The sequence below is a fragment of the Chiloscyllium punctatum genome, chromosome 4 (assembly GCF_047496795.1).
Source record: "Chiloscyllium punctatum isolate Juve2018m chromosome 4, sChiPun1.3, whole genome shotgun sequence".
In the NCBI taxonomy this organism is placed as follows: Eukaryota; Metazoa; Chordata; class Chondrichthyes; order Orectolobiformes; family Hemiscylliidae; genus Chiloscyllium; species Chiloscyllium punctatum.
The window spans coordinates 82,260,144-82,278,550 of NC_092742.1; the positions used below are offsets into that span (position 1 = coordinate 82,260,144).

Below are 18,407 nucleotides of genomic sequence, written 5' to 3' on the forward strand. Positions count from 1 at the left end.
GCAAAACACATCAAACTTATAAGCTTCATGCAGGTAACAAATTGGAGTTGCAGTGGCAACCCTTTTGTTAGAACTCCAACTAGTGTCCAAACCAAATGTTGAATGTGAATATGCTCTTGTGGTTGTAAAGGGCTGACCACTGCCATTAGCTGGAGCTTTTGACCAGAGGCCAGTTACCTGCAGATCAACCATACTGCTTTTATGCATTTTAAAGACTAACTTTAATAAAAGGTGAGGAACAGCTTGATTGCTCAAACGAACAATATTGCAGGCATATGCCATCGTTTACTTCATTGGTGTTGCATCTTGATGAAAGCGTTCACTGTTTTGTCACTCAGTTACTCCTCTTTGTTCTCTGTTGTGACTGATAGTAAGTAATACCTTTCTGTTCCAGAGGAACCCTGCCCAGATTTGACGACCTACTGCTCTTTGGATTGTCCCCATGGCTTCCTCAAGGACTTGGATGAGTGCAGCATCTGTGAATGTCGACCACAGCCACACAAGTGCCGAAAGCTTTCCTGCAACAAACATTGTCCCTATGGTTACATGTAAGTGCAGTACATCACCATTACACAAGTTATGAATTGCATATCCTTTGTCGTTCGTGATATAGCGGCTAAGTTTGGAGATGCATGCAGTCAAATCCTTTTATCAGGGTTTCCTACTTTGTGAGCAGTGAGAACTGGCGCTTGATGATAAATGACTGTAGTGGAAATCATTGCAATTTTTGCATAATTAACTAATTTATTTGAGATTTTGTCGTTTGTCCATGAGAGCAGATCCAAACTAGATGCATGTATTTCTTGAAATGTACACACATGGATATCATTCACCTGTATGTAGGAGAGTTATCAACCCTTTAAGATAATCCTGGAGTCTACAGAAAATAAAATGAAAGCAAAGTGATGGAGAAATGCAACAGGACTAGCAGCATCTGTGGAGAGAGAAATGGAGACCATTCTTCAAACCGGAGTCATTGGACTCAAAGCATTAATTCTGTTTCTCTCTCTCCACAGAAGCTGCCAGACCTGCTGAATTTCTCCAGCATTTTTTGTTTCTACTTCAGGTCTTCAGCATTTGTGGTGTTTTACTTTTATTCTGGGAAGTAAAGTCTGATCTCCAGGGAACTGCCATGAGCAATTTTAACTGAAGACTGTCGGTACATTTTTTTCCTCAATATTTCTGTATATACATTCATTTATGAGACCAACCCCACACAAAATGCGTCATCATTTCCAAGCACACTCCAACTTTAATCACAATGTTGAAGCTTCCAGCATCTCAGTATCTCTTTATATGTTCCTTCCAAACTATAATGGATTTTGACAATGAGGATGGGATTAAAGTTCAAAACTGTTTGCAGTAAATAACACGATGAGCGAAATAATTTATTTCCAAGTGAGTTGACTGCTTGGGTGGCAAAGATCTTTGGCTTGATTGAGTGGCTGCAGAGAATGGGAAGCTACACTGTACTATTGACAATCTGATTCCACTGCTGACTACACAGGCTTTTAACAAATATGACATACTACCCCACCTACCCTTCTCTGGATGAGTGCAACAAATGAATAGTTTCAAAAAGACCCTGATGGTAAGGGAAAGGAGCAGCTGATTGAAATGGTAAAGTCTTCCAATGGCTTGATGTAGAGTCTGATCACTACAATACAGATGGCTACACTGCCATTTGGAGATTGTCAAGTAGTTAATGTGAAATTTGGGAAAGCTTGGGATATTAAGAATCAAGGAATAAATATGTGACATGGATCCTTTTTTAAAAAACTGTTTTCGATTATATCAACTTCGGTTGTTTAAAACATTGGCCTGCTTGTTGTTTCTACAGTTCTCTCTGTAGGTACTCTTATCAAACAGAGCATTGCTGAAAAGGAAATCATGTTGTTGAAGCTTTCCATCTTGCTATCCATCAGAAAAATGCAAGAATGCCAGAATTTAAATGACCAAAATAATTGATACTCCATTTATTGTGGTCATTTAAAATCTGGCATTCTTGCATTTGTCCTAATGAATGCAAGACAAAACATTTTGACAGCATGTATTTGTTTTCCAAAATAGCATGTTATGTCCTGCCAAAAACACACTGCTACACTTCCCAGTATCCAAGCAATTAGAGAGCTGGGTTTTTGTAGATCCCAAAATATATAACTTCAAGAATGATGTAGATTAGTTTTATTAACATTGCAATGTGAAGAACTTGTCCTTTTATTTATAATGAGCAGATGGTTTGGCTAAGTACACAAGCCCTTTAAGTGTTTAGTTGGGTTGTAAACGTGGGGTAATCTAAAGGCGCTGGCTTGTACACCAAAGCATGTGAACTTCTGGATTACTGTGTGGCCATGTAGATTAGAGGGAACTTGAGTGTGAAGATACCTTGTCAAAGGATTGTGATAAATCTTGAAGAAATACAGCACAAATTCCGTTCCTTGACTTAATAGAATAAATGTATTGATATACAACAATTGCTTTGAAATATCACAAAGGCTGCTCTGCAAGTATCAGCTTATCTAATCCCACTTCCCTCTGGGTCCCAAGGTCTGTAAAATGTTTGAACCAGACTTTATAACCCATCATCTAGTCTGGCAAGTTGTGTGTTACGCTGGGGGTGCAACATGGTTTCAGATGTAGTCCTTCTGAGAAGCCATTTAGCCATAGTCCTGCATGGCCATTCAATTGGATGTTAAAGATCTGTTACTTAACTGCTGTGTTTTCCTGGTCAACATTCTTCCAAAGTGGCATAAATTGTTTCATTCTGGATTAGTGGTGCTGGAAGAGCACAGCAGTTCAGGCAGAATCCGAGGAGCAATAAAATAGACATTTCGGACAAAAGCCCTTCATCAGGAATAAAGGCAGAGAGCCTGAAGCGTGGAGAGATAAACTAGAAGAGGGTGGGGGTGGGGAGAAAGTAGCATAGAGTACATTAGGTGAGTGGGGGTGGGGATGAAGGTGATAGGTCAGGAAGGAGGGTGGAGTGGATAGGTGGAAAAAAAGATAGGCAGGTAGGACAAGTCATGGGGACATTGCTGAGCTGGAAGTTTGGAACTAGGGTGAGATGGGGGAAGGGGAAATGAGGAAACTATTGAAGTCCACATTGATGCCCTGGGGTTGAAGTGTTCCGAGGCGGGAGATGAGGTGATTTTCCTACAGGCGTCTAGTGGTGAGGGAGTGGCGGTGAAGGAAGCAGGGAGCGGCGGTGGCAGGGGAAGGTGCCAGGATGGGAGGGTGGGTTGTAGGGGGGCGTGGACCTGATCAGGTAGTCACGGAGGGAACAGTCTTTGCGGAAGGCGGAAAGGGGTGGGGAGGGAAATATATCCCTGGTGGTGGGGTCTTTTTGAAGGTGGCGGAAATGTCGGCGGATGATTTGGTTAATTGTTTCATTGAGCGTAGTATTTTAAAATTGCAAATGTGATGGAAGGTGTGTGATTTATATTTTGTAATACCATTTTTAGACATTAGGTTTTAAAATAATGGCACATGGATATTGGCTACTTTTGTGAAAGGATTCTTTTTAAAATTTAGATCAGCCAGTCCTTCTTTAACAGTGATGTAATCCAGTGAGAATCAAAGAGCAGGGAATTCCTGGCATGTTAATTAAGTTAAACTGAGCATTTGGGCCAAATGAGTTATTCATAAATGGTTCAGTAGTTGCACTCAACTGTGTGGTTCTTTACAGAGCAGCCCTTGGGTGTGGGGGAGTGATATGGACTCCTTCATATTGACTTAGCTAAGGAAGGGAGAGGGTTGTGGTGGTGTGTTAATTTGGCTCAAGTCAATGATTTTAGTCTGTCATCCGTTTCCATGACCTGGAGGAGCCCGTGTTGGACAAAGTTAAAAATCACACAACACTAGGTTATAGTCCTGGTGTGTTATTGGAAAATTGTTTATTTAAAACAGGTGGAGTAAACATTGAAAATCATTAGGTTGTTCTGATTCTTGATAATCCAGGATTGATTTTAGTTTAGGAAACCCTCCAGCAATGGAAAGGTTTAAAGGCTTTCAGGAAAAAAACCTGATTTAGGCCAGAAGCAAGTGCAGTGTCTCTCCTAGAAAGGAGTTGTTGCAGAACAGTTAACAGTTAAATCACCTCTGTCAAAAAGTTTAGTTTGTTTAACTTCTAGATGAGTGTTTGGTTAGAAATCTGCAAGTTATTAGAAGCTGAGGGAGTCTTAACTCTCAGTTTTGAGATTTTCATGTAGGAGCATCCCACACTTGACAGGACAGAAACTGGAAAGAATCAATTAAACCTTAAAGATTTTACATAGAAGTACAATTTCTTTGGATATGACTTGCTGTAAAATGGCGTTGGGGAGTAGAGTGAAATTGTTATCCTAGATGTACAAAAATGTTTCTCAGCGTGTTCAAAGTCTGGATAGCTTGGGTTGTTTTGATTTATTGTTTTAATCTTTCAACATATTCTGTTGTTAAAGAAGCTCTGCAGTCTTGTATCATTCTTTTTGTAGGGAATGGCCATTATGTTAACACAAGTTAAGAGAAACAAATAATGTAACATTCTGGGATCTGGCCTGACCAGTAGTACCATCAGCTGGGATTAAGATGTAAACTGTTATGCAACAGTTATAGTTTGAGCATGCAGTTATTGAGCAATGATGTTTTCAAGTATTTTAAGTAACAATGAAACTTCCTTTCTTTCCATAGAGCTGGACATTTGCTAATTTTATGTTTTCAATGATTCTTTAGGAAAAACAAACACGGATGTGCCATGTGTCGCTGTGTGAAGTGTCCACCATTTACCTGTGACAAATATTGCCCAGAGGGATATGAACAAAATAAGAAAGGGTGCTCCATGTGTCACTGCAAAGGTACCAAAACATTAATTCATTTCAGGTATTTTGCCAGGATTTGGGAAAAACTTATTAAATCAGGGGTGTCGATGATACATCATATTTTAACTTTCCTATTTGCACTGGGGTAAATGACATTGAAGAAGAACAGTGATGTTTGACGCCTACATAACATGTCATCAGTACGGCTTGAATAAAACTGAGAGAAAGAAGTGAACAATGAAGTACTTTCAGTGTGAAAGATTTCCTGCCTTACCTAGTAAGGTATTTTTAATAGTGAATTCTATTTGCTCCTCCCCATCCCACCTTGTAGGAAAATGTACAAGGTATTGTAAACTTATGTGCATAGTACACAAGTGTAAATGTGTTGCCTCTATGACAACACTATTTCCCTTGACAAGCTTAAGGAGGATTTTTACTCAGGCACAGATTTTTGTCTGCATTTGGTTATACAGAATTGAAAACTCCTGGCTCCCTGACGTGACAGCGGATGTTGAAGTTTGTGGGGCAATGTTAGAACTCAAGCTGAGCGAATCAAAAGATGAGTGTGTGAGGTGCAAAGGCAGACTGGGAATGAGGTTTCCCTCACACAATTCCCATCCCAGTACTTGCACCTTACCCACCCCTCGATCCCTTATTGTCCTCCATGCAAGCCTAAGCCCCTATATCCACCTGCATAGTTTTTGTAACCGCTATGCCAACTCTGTGTCTACCACTACACTTAGCAGCACTTGGCCTTACTCTTACCATTTCAACTTATTTTGTATGCACCATGGCAATGCCACAGGATCCTTACAGAGATGTGATAAAATGAATTCTGAGCATATGTTACAGAGTTGATGATATTTTTAAAAAGTTCCGTCATTAAAAAAACATTTATTATATATACAATCCTTCAATTACATTTTTTTTATAAGAACAAGCACTAACTCAGGTGCACAACCTCTTATAACAAGCATTGACATTAATTTCCTGTCACTCTTCAAAGAGTCTACAACCACTCACAGCTGTTGGTCAACATGTGAAGTGGCGGGCACCTTTACTGTGATAATGGATGGTTGTGGAGTAGTTATGCAGTCGTAATCCAGGAGTAGAACCCCTCAGGAATATAGCAACTGAAAAAGTGATACTATTAAACAGTGATGGTGTTTAATAGTATAAACATATTTTGAACATTGAATAAAGGGCAGGAGTTTATACACATTCATGTCTACTTTTAACCAATTCAAAGGTCACCTGATTTCCCCCAATATCACTTGACCATCTCCAAAAATGTCCTTATACCATATCCATAAGGGCACCTCGCCTCTCCAAGGGGACTATCCTGACTATCTAAAGAAATACACAGAGTTCACCCCGATTTGAGTGGGTCTACTCTGAGTACATTGAATGTCAGACTGCTGGACAACCAAAATCTGACTTGAGTGGAGGCAGCAGATGATTAAAATAGCTACTTCTCTGAAACATGCATGTGCATATCCTAACCTGACCCCATTCTCATGCCCACAAAAAATGGAAAGTTCCCTGTTTGAGAGCAGAACTTGCGATTTCCAGGTTTGTTCACAACTCTTGTCATGAAAGAGCAACTTGCCATCACAGTGATAATCCAGTCTTTAGACTTTACTGTTAAAATTTGGAGTGTCTGCATTAACTATATACCAGGTTGGTATCTTTACCACCACAGAGGATCTTTAGTTAGGACTCGTGAGGGATGAGAACATTACTGCCCTCGTAGACTCTTGGGGACTGTCAGAGAAGCAGTGTAACAATAGACCTGGCATTCACCTGGAGCAGTGTCACTCATTTCAGCTGAATTGCTGTCCCATTTAGCTGAGTCAATATGAGAATCCACAACTATCACTGACACCCAAAGGCTGCTCAGTAAAGAGCTACATAGTTCAATGCAGCTACTGAACCAATTACGAATGGCCTCATTTTGAGTTAGTGCTGGTCAACATCCTTTCCTGGCTCTCAATCAGATAAAGACAACCAGGGGAATTTTCGCTTTCAGTTACACACAGTGTGGAGATGAAATGGAGTAAAATATCAAGTGCCTTCTAATCAGGCGAATAACTTATTAAATAGCCTCCTTGTATTTCCATTTCCTTTATAATTCCTTGCTGTATTATGTTTTAAAATAACTATTTGCCATCAACCCTTGCAGCATTGCATGGCAATGTGGAGGATCCAATTAACTGATCTTGTACAACAATCCTGTAAATACCCACATCATACATTTTAACAGAGACCAAGTTAAACTGAGCATTTGGGCCGAATGAGCTATTCACAAATGGTTCAGTAGTTACACTCAACAGTGTTGTTCTTTATAGAGCAGCCCTTGGGTGTGGGGGAGCGATATGGACTCTTTCAAGGTAAAAGCAATGACTGCAGATGCTGGAAACCAGATTCTGGATTAGAGTGGTGCTGGAAAAGCACAGCTGTTCAGGCGGCATCTGAGGAGCAGTAAAATCGGCGTTTCGGGCAAAAGCCCTTCATCAGGAATACAGGCAGAGTGCCTGAAGGGTGGAGAGATAAATGAGAGGAGGGTGGGGGTGGAGAGAAAGTAGCAGAGAGTACAATAGGTGAATGGGCGTGGGGATGAAGGTGATAGGTCAGGGAGGAGGGTGGGGGAAGGTAACAAAGAGTACAATGGGTGGATGGGTGTGGGATGAAGGTGATAGGTCAGAGAGGAGGGTGGAGTGGATAGGAAAAGAAGATAGGCAGGTAAGACAAGTCATGGGGATGGTGCTGAACTGGAAGTTTGGAACTGGGGTGAGGTGGGGGAAGGGGAAATGAAGAAACTGTTGAAGTCCCCATTGATGCACTGGGGTTGAAGTGTTCCGAGGCGGAAGATAAGGCGTTCTTCCTCCAGGCATCGGGTTGTATGGGAGTGGCGGTGAAGGAAGCCCAGGACCTCCATGTCCTCAGCAGAGTGGGAGGGGAAGTTGAAACGTTGGGCTACAGGGCGATGTGGTTGATTGGTGCGGGTGTCCCGGAGATGTTCCCTAAAGTGCTCTGCTTGGTGGCATCCAGTCTCCCCAATGTAGAGGAGACCGCATGGGGAGCAACGGATACAATAAATGATATTGGTGGATGTGCAGGTAAAACTTTGATGGATGTGGAAGGCTCCTTCAGGGCCTTGGATGGAGGTGAGGGAGGAGGTGTGGGCGCAGGTTTTGAAATTCCTGCGGTGGCAGGGGAAGGTGCCAGGATGGGAGGGTGGGTCGTAGGGGGGTGTGGACCTGACCAGGTAGTCACGGAGGGAACGGTCTTTGCAGAAGGTGGAAAGGGGTGGGGAGGGAAATATATCCCTGGTGGTGGGGTCTTTTTGGAGGTGGCGGATGATTTGGTTTATGCGAAGGTTGGTAGGTTGGTAAGGTGGAAGGTGAGCACCGGGGGGTTCTGTCCTTGTTACGGTTGGAGGGGTGGGGTCTGAGGACGGAGATACAGGATGTGGACAAGATGCGTTGGAGAGCATCTTTCACCATGTGGGAAGGAAAATTATGGTCTCTCAGGAAGGAGGCCATCTGGTGTGTTCTGTGGTGGAACTGGTCCTCCTGGGAGCAGATACAGCGGACGTGAAGGAATTGGGAATACAGGATGGCATCTTTGCAGGAGGTAGGGTGGGAGTGTAATTCAGGTAGCTGTGGGAGTCGGTGGGTTTGTAAAAAATGTCAGTCGTCATTAATGGAGATGGAGAGGTCCAGGAAGGGGAGGGGGGTGTCAGAGATGGTCCAGGTAAATTTAAGGTCGCGGAGGAATGTAGAAAGCCCTCCATGTCTTCCTCTCCTGACATCCCCAGCAGTACCCCTCCACCAACTTTCTCATTCGTTTGGCTGAACTGGTCCTCACCCTTAACAATTTCTCCTTCGAATCCTCCCACTTCCTCCAGACCAAAGGGGTAGCCATGGGTATATGTATGGGCCCCAGCTATGCCTGTCTCGTTGTTGGCTACGTAGAACAGTCCATCTTCCGTAATTACACCGGCACCACTCCCCACCCCTTCCTCCGCTACATCGATGACTGCATTGGCGCCACCTCGTGCTCCCGCGAGGAGGTTGAGCAATTCATCAACTTCACCAACACATTCCACCCTGACCTTAAATTTACCTGGACCATCTCTGACACCTCCCTCCCCTTCCTGGACCTCTCCATCTCCATTAGTGACAACCGACTTGACACTGACATTTTTTACAAACCCACCGACTCCCACAGCTACCTGGATTACACCTCTTCCCACCCTACCTCCTGTAAAAATGCCATCCCATATTCCCAATTCCTCCACCTCCGCTGTATCGGCTCCAAGGAGGACCAGTTCCACCACAGAACACACCAGATGGCCTCCTCCTTTATAGACTGCAATTTCCCTTCCCATGTGGTTAAAGATGCCCTCCAACGCATCTCATCCACATCACGCACCTCCGCCCTCAGACCCCACCCCTCCAACTGTAACAAGGAGAGAACCCCCCTGGTGCTCACCTTCCACCCTACCAACCTTCGCATAAACCAAATCATCCGCCAACATTTCCGCCAACTCCAAACAGACCCCAACACTAGGGATATATTTCCCTCCCCATCCCTTTCCGCCTTCCGCAAAGACCGTTCCCTCTGTGACTACCTGGTCAGGTCCACACCCCCCCTACGACCCACCCTCCCATTCTGGCACTTTCCCCTGCCACCGCAGGAACTGTAAAACCTGTGCCCACACCTCCTCCCTCACCTCTATCCAAGGCCTTAAAGGAGCCTTCCACATCCATCAAAATTTCACCTGCACATCCACCAATATCATTTATTGTATCTGTTGCTCCCGATGTGGTCTCCTCTACATTGGGGAGACTGGACGCCTCCTAGCAGAGCGCTTTATGGAACATCTCTGGGACACCCGCACCAATCAACCACATCGCCCTGTAGCCCAACATTTCAACTCCCCCTCCTACTCTGCCTAGGACATGGAGGTCTTGGGCCTCCTTCACCGCCGCTCCCTCACCACCAGATGCCTGGAGGAAGAACGCCTCGTCTTCTGCCTCAGAACACTTCAACCCCAGGGCATCAATGTGGACTTCAACAGTTTCCTCATTTCCCCTTCCCCCACCTCACCCCAGTTCCAAACTTCCAGCTCAGCACTGTCCCCATGACTTGTCCTACCTGCCTATCTTCCTTTCCACCTATCTGCTCCACCCTCCTCCTTGACCTATCACCTTCATCCCCTCCCCCACTCACCTATTGTACTCTATGCTACTTTCTCCCCACCCCCACCCTCCTCTCATTTATCTCTCCAGGCACTCTGCCTGAATTCCTGATGAAGGACTTTTGCCCGAAACGTCTATTTTACTGCTCCTTGGATGCTGCTTAAACAGCTGTGCTTTTCCAGCACCACTAATCCAGAATATGGACTCTTTCATATTGACTTAGCTAAGGGAGGGAAAGGGTTGTGGTGGTGTGTTAATTTGGTTCAAGCCAATGATTTAATCTGTCATTCCTTTTCCATGACCTGGAGGAGCCACTGTTGGACTGGGGTGTACAAGGTTAAAACTCACACAACACCAGGTTATAGTCCAACAGGTTTAATTGGAAGCACTAGCTTTCAGAGTGCCACTCCTTCCTTTTCCAGACCATTTCCAGGTCTAACATTTCTTCTTAAGTGATCCTCTGAGAGTCTTTGCACTTAGAATCCCATTTTGTTAAAAGTAAAAATCCTACGAAAATTAATCCTTAAAAGAAATAATCAACCTGTGTTAAGTTTGTCTTTTTGATATTTGGTAAGTGACCCAAAATTACTTACAGGAAATGAAACCAGCCTCAGCAGTTTTCTTCATTGAGGACATTGTAGCGTGTTGGAAAATTATCTATTCCAAATTGGATTCAGAATGATCAAATAAGTACAGATCCAGGCTTATTACTAAAAACAAAGTGCCAGATTTCACTCTCAAACTAATCGTGAGGTGAAGGGCGTGCACTTATTTATACCTAAATATGATAATTTGGAAGTTGCCATCTGAATGTTTTACTCCTCCATGAGCTGTGCAACAAAACAGCTCCCCTTCCACATGGACTGAGTAAACAGGAAGATCATGTACTGTTGACTGTGCTGAACAATTATAAGGTTTGTCCATTTCAACGTAAATTTTGCAATAAGCCTTCATTAATACCAAACCAAATCTCTGCTATTGAAAATTGACATTCATAGTGGAGACTTCATTCTTTCAGGTTTAAGTGATCAGCTTCTTTATCTTTTTGAAGAAAAAAATCCTATTTTTGTCATAGTTCTTTTCTTCCACACACTCTCTATCAGATCTTCTTCCACTCGCTGTTTTAATTTCTGTCCCTAATTTGGCATTAGGTTCACTGTTCAATTTGCACTTCATGATTCCAACCCTGAGCTGGGTTGTAAACAAAATTTGAATCTGGTTAGTCAAAGAGACACTCCTGTTCAGGCAGGTTTTAAGTGCTCTGGATCCCCTATAACACTGAACTCTTCAGTGCAAGATGTCAATGACCTGCCCTTGGCCAACCAATATTTAAGGGAGCGGCGCTATATTCTCACCAGCTTCAGTCCAAGTGTTTTCTCAATTCGGCTGTTGGGTATTTGATCAACATTCTCTGAAATTTCTTCTGCAAAGTTGTGATGAGTGGAAATCTGCTGATTATTAACCAAGAGAGAAGGGCCTCTTTCCACACTAAGTAATCTAATCTAATCAAAATGTAATTCCATTCTTGATTCTGGACTTTTTCCTGCAGAAGTGAACCAGAATGATAGTTCAGTTCAATACCTTTCCATAATATTAAATACATGCTGCATGTTTGAGTATGATATGCAGTGTATGTTAATAGAAATACACATCTATGTTCCCTTGGAGCAACTTACAAATATTCCTAAAAACGCACAACATTCATCTCAATAAATAAATGCTTTTCATCTGTGCTCAGAGCTCAGCAGTGTGAATTCTATGAGGACCTAACCTCTCTGTGCTTGTTTCCCATGTTCATAGGCAAGTCCCCTTGGCAACATAATTGAGAGACCTAAGCATTAGCTTTCCAGGTCTGGTCGTTGTAACCTTAAGCAGGCGTCATGCCATTTTATTTGTGGCAGCTTGTCAGTCAGACTGCAGGCACGTGCCAAAGCTCTGGCATCACATTGATGCCACAGGCTACATGCTGTCAGGCAGTCTGCCAAATTTTAACAGGCACCCGACCACCATTAAAGCAGGCTTATTGCCAATCTTTCTTCTGGCATTGAGACTTCGCACTGGTGTGTGAGTAAAATTTGCCCTGTGGGAATAAGAGAAGGTGGTAGTTACACATTCTGTGTGTTGAACCTGAAGAAGGAAGTAAATGTTTTATCAATTGATGCTTTCATCCATACCACACTAAGTGGGAAAATACTAAAGCAGGTAGCCATTGTTGACAAACCCTGATCCACAGGAAAATGTGCTAGTAACTCTTGGGGCTTGAACATCCTTTAATGCGCATCTTGATGCCATGTAGTCAAACATTTTGTATGTTTTATTCCATTTCTAATTCTAGGTGAACCATTTCCCCACACTGTTGGCACTGCCACAAAAAATGCATGCTGCTATTCTTCTGTAGTGTGCTCAAGTGAAGGAAACCTCATTTAAGAGTTACTGTGAGAATAAGTTCCCACATTTTATCATTCTCTTCTCACTTGCTGTCTTGAAATTTCCTTATCTCATTCCCATTCTCCATTTTCTTGTTTCCCACTTTCTGCCTCTTTCCACCTCCATTGTCCTCATGTTTTTCATTCAGCGTTCTTGCCATTGCTATATTGTTGTGATTTGTTTCTTTGTTGAGTGAATGCTGTTGACTTGAACATGTGGCTCATCATCCTCAGCTTCATTATTGTGTGTATATTGCATGTCAACTGTAATCATATTCATGGAATGGTGTACCTTGCCTCATTGTTTATAATAGTTTATGTTGCAATATAGATCAAAAACCATAAATTTATACAGATTGCAGCCTCATCTGAATTTGAAGGTGCTTAATTTCAATGGAGTATTCTAAACACCTTGATATACTTCATTCAATTTAAGCAAAGTCAGTTTTCATTTGCAAAAATAGAAACCATATTGAATCTTTATTTTAGTAAATCTCTTGTACAAGAAATGATGGCTGTGATATCATATACATTTAAAGTTACTCTGTGTAATTATATAAGTCAAGTAACCTTCGTCATTAGCATGGAAGGTACCTGTAATCAGTCAGGCATTTTTGCTGCAACCTGCAGAATGTTATTGAGTTATGCAAATGTACAACAATGTATAAGAGAAAATCAAGGAAAACTCGTAACTGAAATAAACATTGTTCAAGCTGACTTTTTGTCTGTCTCTGTGTCTGTGTGTTTGTTTTTGTTGTTCTGTCTTTTATGTTACCAGAGTGACAAGGGTGTGCAGTGCTGCATGTTTTGGAATAAGATGGTATTTTGTGCATATGTGTATATTTATATAGAGTAGATTGTTATGTATGTTTATATTTTAATCTGGTATGTAACATCTATGTACACATGTCTGTGTGTTTTAGGCAAGACGTGAGGGATAGGAGCCATTCATCTCATTGAAATGATGGATAACAAAAATGTCACTCAACAAATTGTTCAATAATAATTCAAAATTTAAGCAAACACTGTAACCTGTTTCTCACTAATTCCAGTTAGCTATTTCACTGTTATCAGAAGTTTCAAAATACCATGTAATGATTCTTCTATGTAACAGAATAAAGTTACATTGTCTTTTGTTTGTAACTTTACAAGGATCTGCACTCATCATCTTTGAGTTTATACAATTTATTATGAGCCATTCATCGTAAATTTTTCCTCTTTTGGTTTCTTATACCTAACTTGACCCCTCAGCACATGCGACTGAAGAGACGAGCATCCTGTTCCCAGATCTGTGGTGATCACTTCATAATGTACTGGCATGCCTCACCCCCTTTTTGTCCTCCTCTTCCAGCACAAACAGTGGTCATCTTTCCTTTAACACATTCATATGTTACCCATGCAGATCAGCAAATCATAACGGCAGAAAATCATAGCTGTAAATGTATGTGCCAGCACGCTTTACAACAGTATATGTGTACAATGTCAACATGGCAGCACTTATGGCACAACGGGTAGCATTTTTGCCTCTGAACCAGAAGCTTTCCCAGTTCAAGACTTGAAGGCCAAGAAAAATGCTTTCATAATATGACCAAACAGTATGAGTATCAACCATGAAAGTCTCCCCAATGCACAACTGTAGCACATAGTTAGAGCAAGAGATATTCCTTGCCAGCCATATGATAGAAAGAAAATTGGAGCCTTTACTGTAGCTTTGAACTACAATCTGATCTACAATGGCAAACTCAAACTCTGAGTGATATCTGACTCACCACCATTACAGTGGCAATGGCTAGCGAGAAAACAAATACTTATATTTAATCAAAAATAGAATATAGTAGGAGAGTCTCTGGGTCCTACTTTTTTGCATAACTTTTGGATTGAATCTTTCAGTCGATAAGAAAGATCCTATATGAAAAGTTTAACCAGTTTCTAGTGAATATAGAAATCTATGCTGGTTATAGACAATGTTAAACAGGAGAATGAGTTCTGAAATTGGAGCCAATACAAATAGACCAAGTAAAGTTGTTATATTCTGCATCCAGTTATTGTTGTAATTAACTTGGATATATAAATGACACTGGTGATGAACTCAAGGACTCAAATCCCTCATGCTAATAACTGACCTTTACAGGTACTGGAAAAGTAGATTTAGAAAAAGATGTACCTCAATGATTTAGAATCTAAATAAAGGAGCATTAACACAACTTGAGTTCGTGTCAACCTTGATGAAATTTATGTTTGTGTGTGATTAGATTTTACTACATTACCACACTTTGTTACTTTTACAGAGCCTGACATACATCTTAGCACAACTACTCTGCCTGTAACCAGCTTCTGTCTGACTGCAAATGGCCGTCGCTATGAGGAAGGAGAAGGTTGGCATGATGGCTGCAGGGACTGTTACTGTTATGGAGGAAAGGAAATGTGTGTGCTCATTACTTGCCCTGTTCCGAACTGCCTCAGCCCATTGGTCAGAGCTGGGCACTGCTGCCCCACCTGTCAAGGTGAGTTATTGCTTCATAGGACTTGATGAATTAACGTTCCTGTTGTGAGTGTTCCAGTGAGTGGTGTGACCTTTCGAAGATTTAATGTTAAGTGCACGCTGTTGTTCTTTAAAACATAAATACTTATTACATTTTAAGGGGCTGAATTCTGAATGGAGTAAGAAAGTTATCTTGACAAGAGAGTTGACTAGTGGATTACTCACCACCTCCAGCACTTCGGGTAGCTCAAGCTAATTGTCATCCTGTTTATAATAGATTATCCTCAATCTATGTCTATTGTGCTTTTTGTGAAAATGATGATTAGGAACAACCATTGAGTTCTGTTCTCTGTATGCCACTGCTTTGAGATTAATTTCTGACCTGTTGCAATGTGCTCAGAACATCCAAAATAGCTCCTGCACCTGCAGCTGCACAGTCATGTGCAGAATGCACCAAAAGTCCTTCCATAGCTACATATATTCATAATTTTCATGTTCCCGACATATTGCTCTTCAGTGTAGGAGCATCTTCCAAATGCACAGTGACACTTTTCCCTTATAAACTAGCTAACACAAAGAACTCCACTACCAGAGTATTTACTTAGTCCTGCTCACTAATTGGATTAATACTCTTTACATGATTGTCTCTGATTTTCAACAATGTTGAGTTCAAAATAATCATTGCCATTGAAAATCTCCTGTGGCCTTGATATCTCCCCTTTGTAACGTCTCCCAGCCTCATGGTCCAGTTCTCACTCTGATCTTCCAAACGTGTTTTCCTACTATATATCATCTGTTTTCCCAATCATCATATTCATCTCAGTAGCCCTTGTACCTGTTCTGCTTTATCATACCACTCTGCCTTGGTTGCATCTTTTCTTGTCTTGAGAAGCTACTGAAAATCTAGGTCCTTAACTGTGGCTTCAATCAAATTTTCTGACCCTTCCCTGATTTATTTGGATCTTTAACTGCCGCATTGTGTGATGGGTCTTGAAACAAGCGAGAGAAATTTAATTTATATAGCGGTTTTCATAAGCTCCTGTGATCACAAAGTTATAGTTCTAATGTGGATAATGTAGCAGAAGTAAGCTTTCACCAACAGAAATGTTATAATAACCAGATAATGACACAACTGTGTGATAAATATTGACCAGGTCACTGGAGAAAACACTATTGATTTCTTCTTCTTTAAATGGTGTAGTGAGTTTTTTTTTATGTTGCCTGAAGGAGCCAAGCAAACCGCAATATAATGACTTGTCCATAAGGTGGTGGCTCTGACAGTTCCTGACGGTTACACTCCAGTGTCAGCCTCAATTTGTGCTCAACTGCCTGGAGTGGGACTTGAACCCCTGGCCTCCTTACTCGGGGGCAAGAGTGCAATCATCAAGCTGCAGCTGACATCACCAAAGGTGGTGCGCAGGTTGTGATGTTTTGCAGCAGGTTCTCCACAAACATAACTTTTTAATTTATTTTCACAGATGAGGCAGGCAGTGGGCAGCCTGATACCTTCGACCTCAGTGTATGTCAAGCCCCAGGAGGTGAATACTATTTGGAGGGTGAAACCTGGAACCTTGACACTTGCACGCAATGTACGTGCCACAGTGGGCGTGTGCTCTGTGACACTGAGGTGTGCCCACCTCTCCTCTGCCAAGCACCAATCAAGGAGTCAGGGGCTTGCTGTCTGACATGTCCTGGTACGTGACTACAGAGAGAAGAGGGGTTTAGGATGTAAATATTGCTTCAATCATTGGGGTGATCTTATCAGCAAATAATCTGTGTTCTCTTTCTTTATCTTCTGTGCGTGGCAACAACTTCTGAAGCCGGAAATCAATGCTGGGACCAGCTTTGGTGCTCTGGCATGACAGATCTTTGGAGCAATCGCACTGCCACATAGCTTAGAGTGAATGTTGGAAATAATTATGACTGAAGCAGTGCCTTTCTGCATGAGTCCTTGTGCACATGAGCTAATCTATTATGTGTTTTACTTTTATTTGTGCATTTGAATCTCTTCACTGTTAACATTTGGTTCACCATTGTCATTGTTTTTTATTCATTCATGAGATGTGGGCATCACTGGCTGGGCCAAGATTTATTGTCTGCCCATAGTTGTCCTGGGAGGTCAGGAGAAGTGGGAAACTTCACAACTTTTAAAAAAGCACTTGAAATGTCATAATATTCAAGACTAAGGACTGAGTGCTGGAAAGTAGGATTAGTGTAGCTAAGCTGGCACAGACGTGACGGGCCGAAGGGTCTGTTTAGTGCTATATGACTTTATGGTGGTGGTGTGCTGGCTTCTTCAACCACTGCAGTCTGATTGCTGTAGGAAGACCCACCGTGCCATTTAATTGCGTAATCCAGAAATGTAGATGGACTGCAGGGAGAGAACGTGCAGAACTTCATTGTGCGTTTAATTGTGAAACCACAGTGACTCATCAAGGCAAAATAGCCACAAAGAATGATATATTTATAATACCATCTATGTAACCATTTTGCCACAAGTAAGTCTATTTTAAAGTGCATGAAACAAACATTGTGATGCTACTATTTTGGAGGGAGAAAAGACTTTCTAGGCAGCTTAGTCGTTAGCACTGCTGCCTCACAGCGCCAGGGACCCAGGTTCGATTCCAGCTTCAGGCGACTGTGTGGAGTTTGCACATTCTCCCCATGTCCGCGTGGGTTTCCTCTGGGTGCTCCAGTTTCCTCCCACAATCCAAATTTAGGTGGATTGCCCATACCGAAGTGTGCATTGAGTCTAGGTTAGTTAGATTGGCCGTGGGAAATGTGGGGTTACGAGGGTCGGTGAGGACTTGGTGGGCTGAATGGCCTCCTTCCAAACTGTATGAATGCTATGATTCTGGAAGAGTTTGTTACTGAACAACAGTGTTTCCATGGGTGCATTGTGCCTCTTAGGAAGTTCATGGCAGCTATTTTAAATCATGCTGTATTGTTACTCCTGTGAAGCTTTTTGAGAATTCATGCTGTTGGTAAAATTATCTTGAGCTTTTCTATATTCTACACTATTTTTGGAATTAATTTTAAAAGTACTTGAATGCCTGAATTATTTTAACGCTAATTCTGACCCCGTGAGTTAGGAACATAGAAATAGGAATAGGCCATTTAGGGTTTTGTATAGCTGCAGCATAACTTCTGCAGCATTATTGTACTCCTGTCTCCTAGACATTACGGCCAGCATCGTATTCACCTTGATTTTTTTTTATAACTGTTCATGCAATTTTAAAGATCTGAGCAGCTCAAACCACCCCCCCCCCCCAAGACTTTTTGGCAATCCTTCATACTTAACTTCATACCATCTAGAAAATTCCCTAATTTATCATTGCTACTCCTGTAAAGGGAGCCAATGACCTCCTTTTCCAGTTGTTTGGACATTTACTCCCTGATAGGCACACACTTTATATTTATACAGTGCCCTCCAACATGATCACATGTCCCAGGTTACTTCTCAGGAAGACTGAGCTACATGCGAGCATAGTGTGCC

At 42.0% G+C, this 18,407-nt stretch overlaps 1 protein-coding gene across 1 annotated transcript in view; it reads left to right on the top strand.

The window, feature by feature from the left end:
* The window catches only part of LOC140476477 (cysteine-rich motor neuron 1 protein-like), a 251,069-nt gene that overhangs the window by 213,710 nt on the left and 18,952 nt on the right, over window positions 1-18,407 (top strand). Inside the window, exons 7-10 of the mRNA XM_072569166.1 lie at window positions 395-548; window positions 4,711-4,832; window positions 14,718-14,933; window positions 16,390-16,605. Of these exons, the coding sequence (XP_072425267.1) occupies window positions 395-548; window positions 4,711-4,832; window positions 14,718-14,933; window positions 16,390-16,605 (708 nt within the window). The remainder of the gene's footprint in view (window positions 1-394; window positions 549-4,710; window positions 4,833-14,717; window positions 14,934-16,389; window positions 16,606-18,407) is intronic.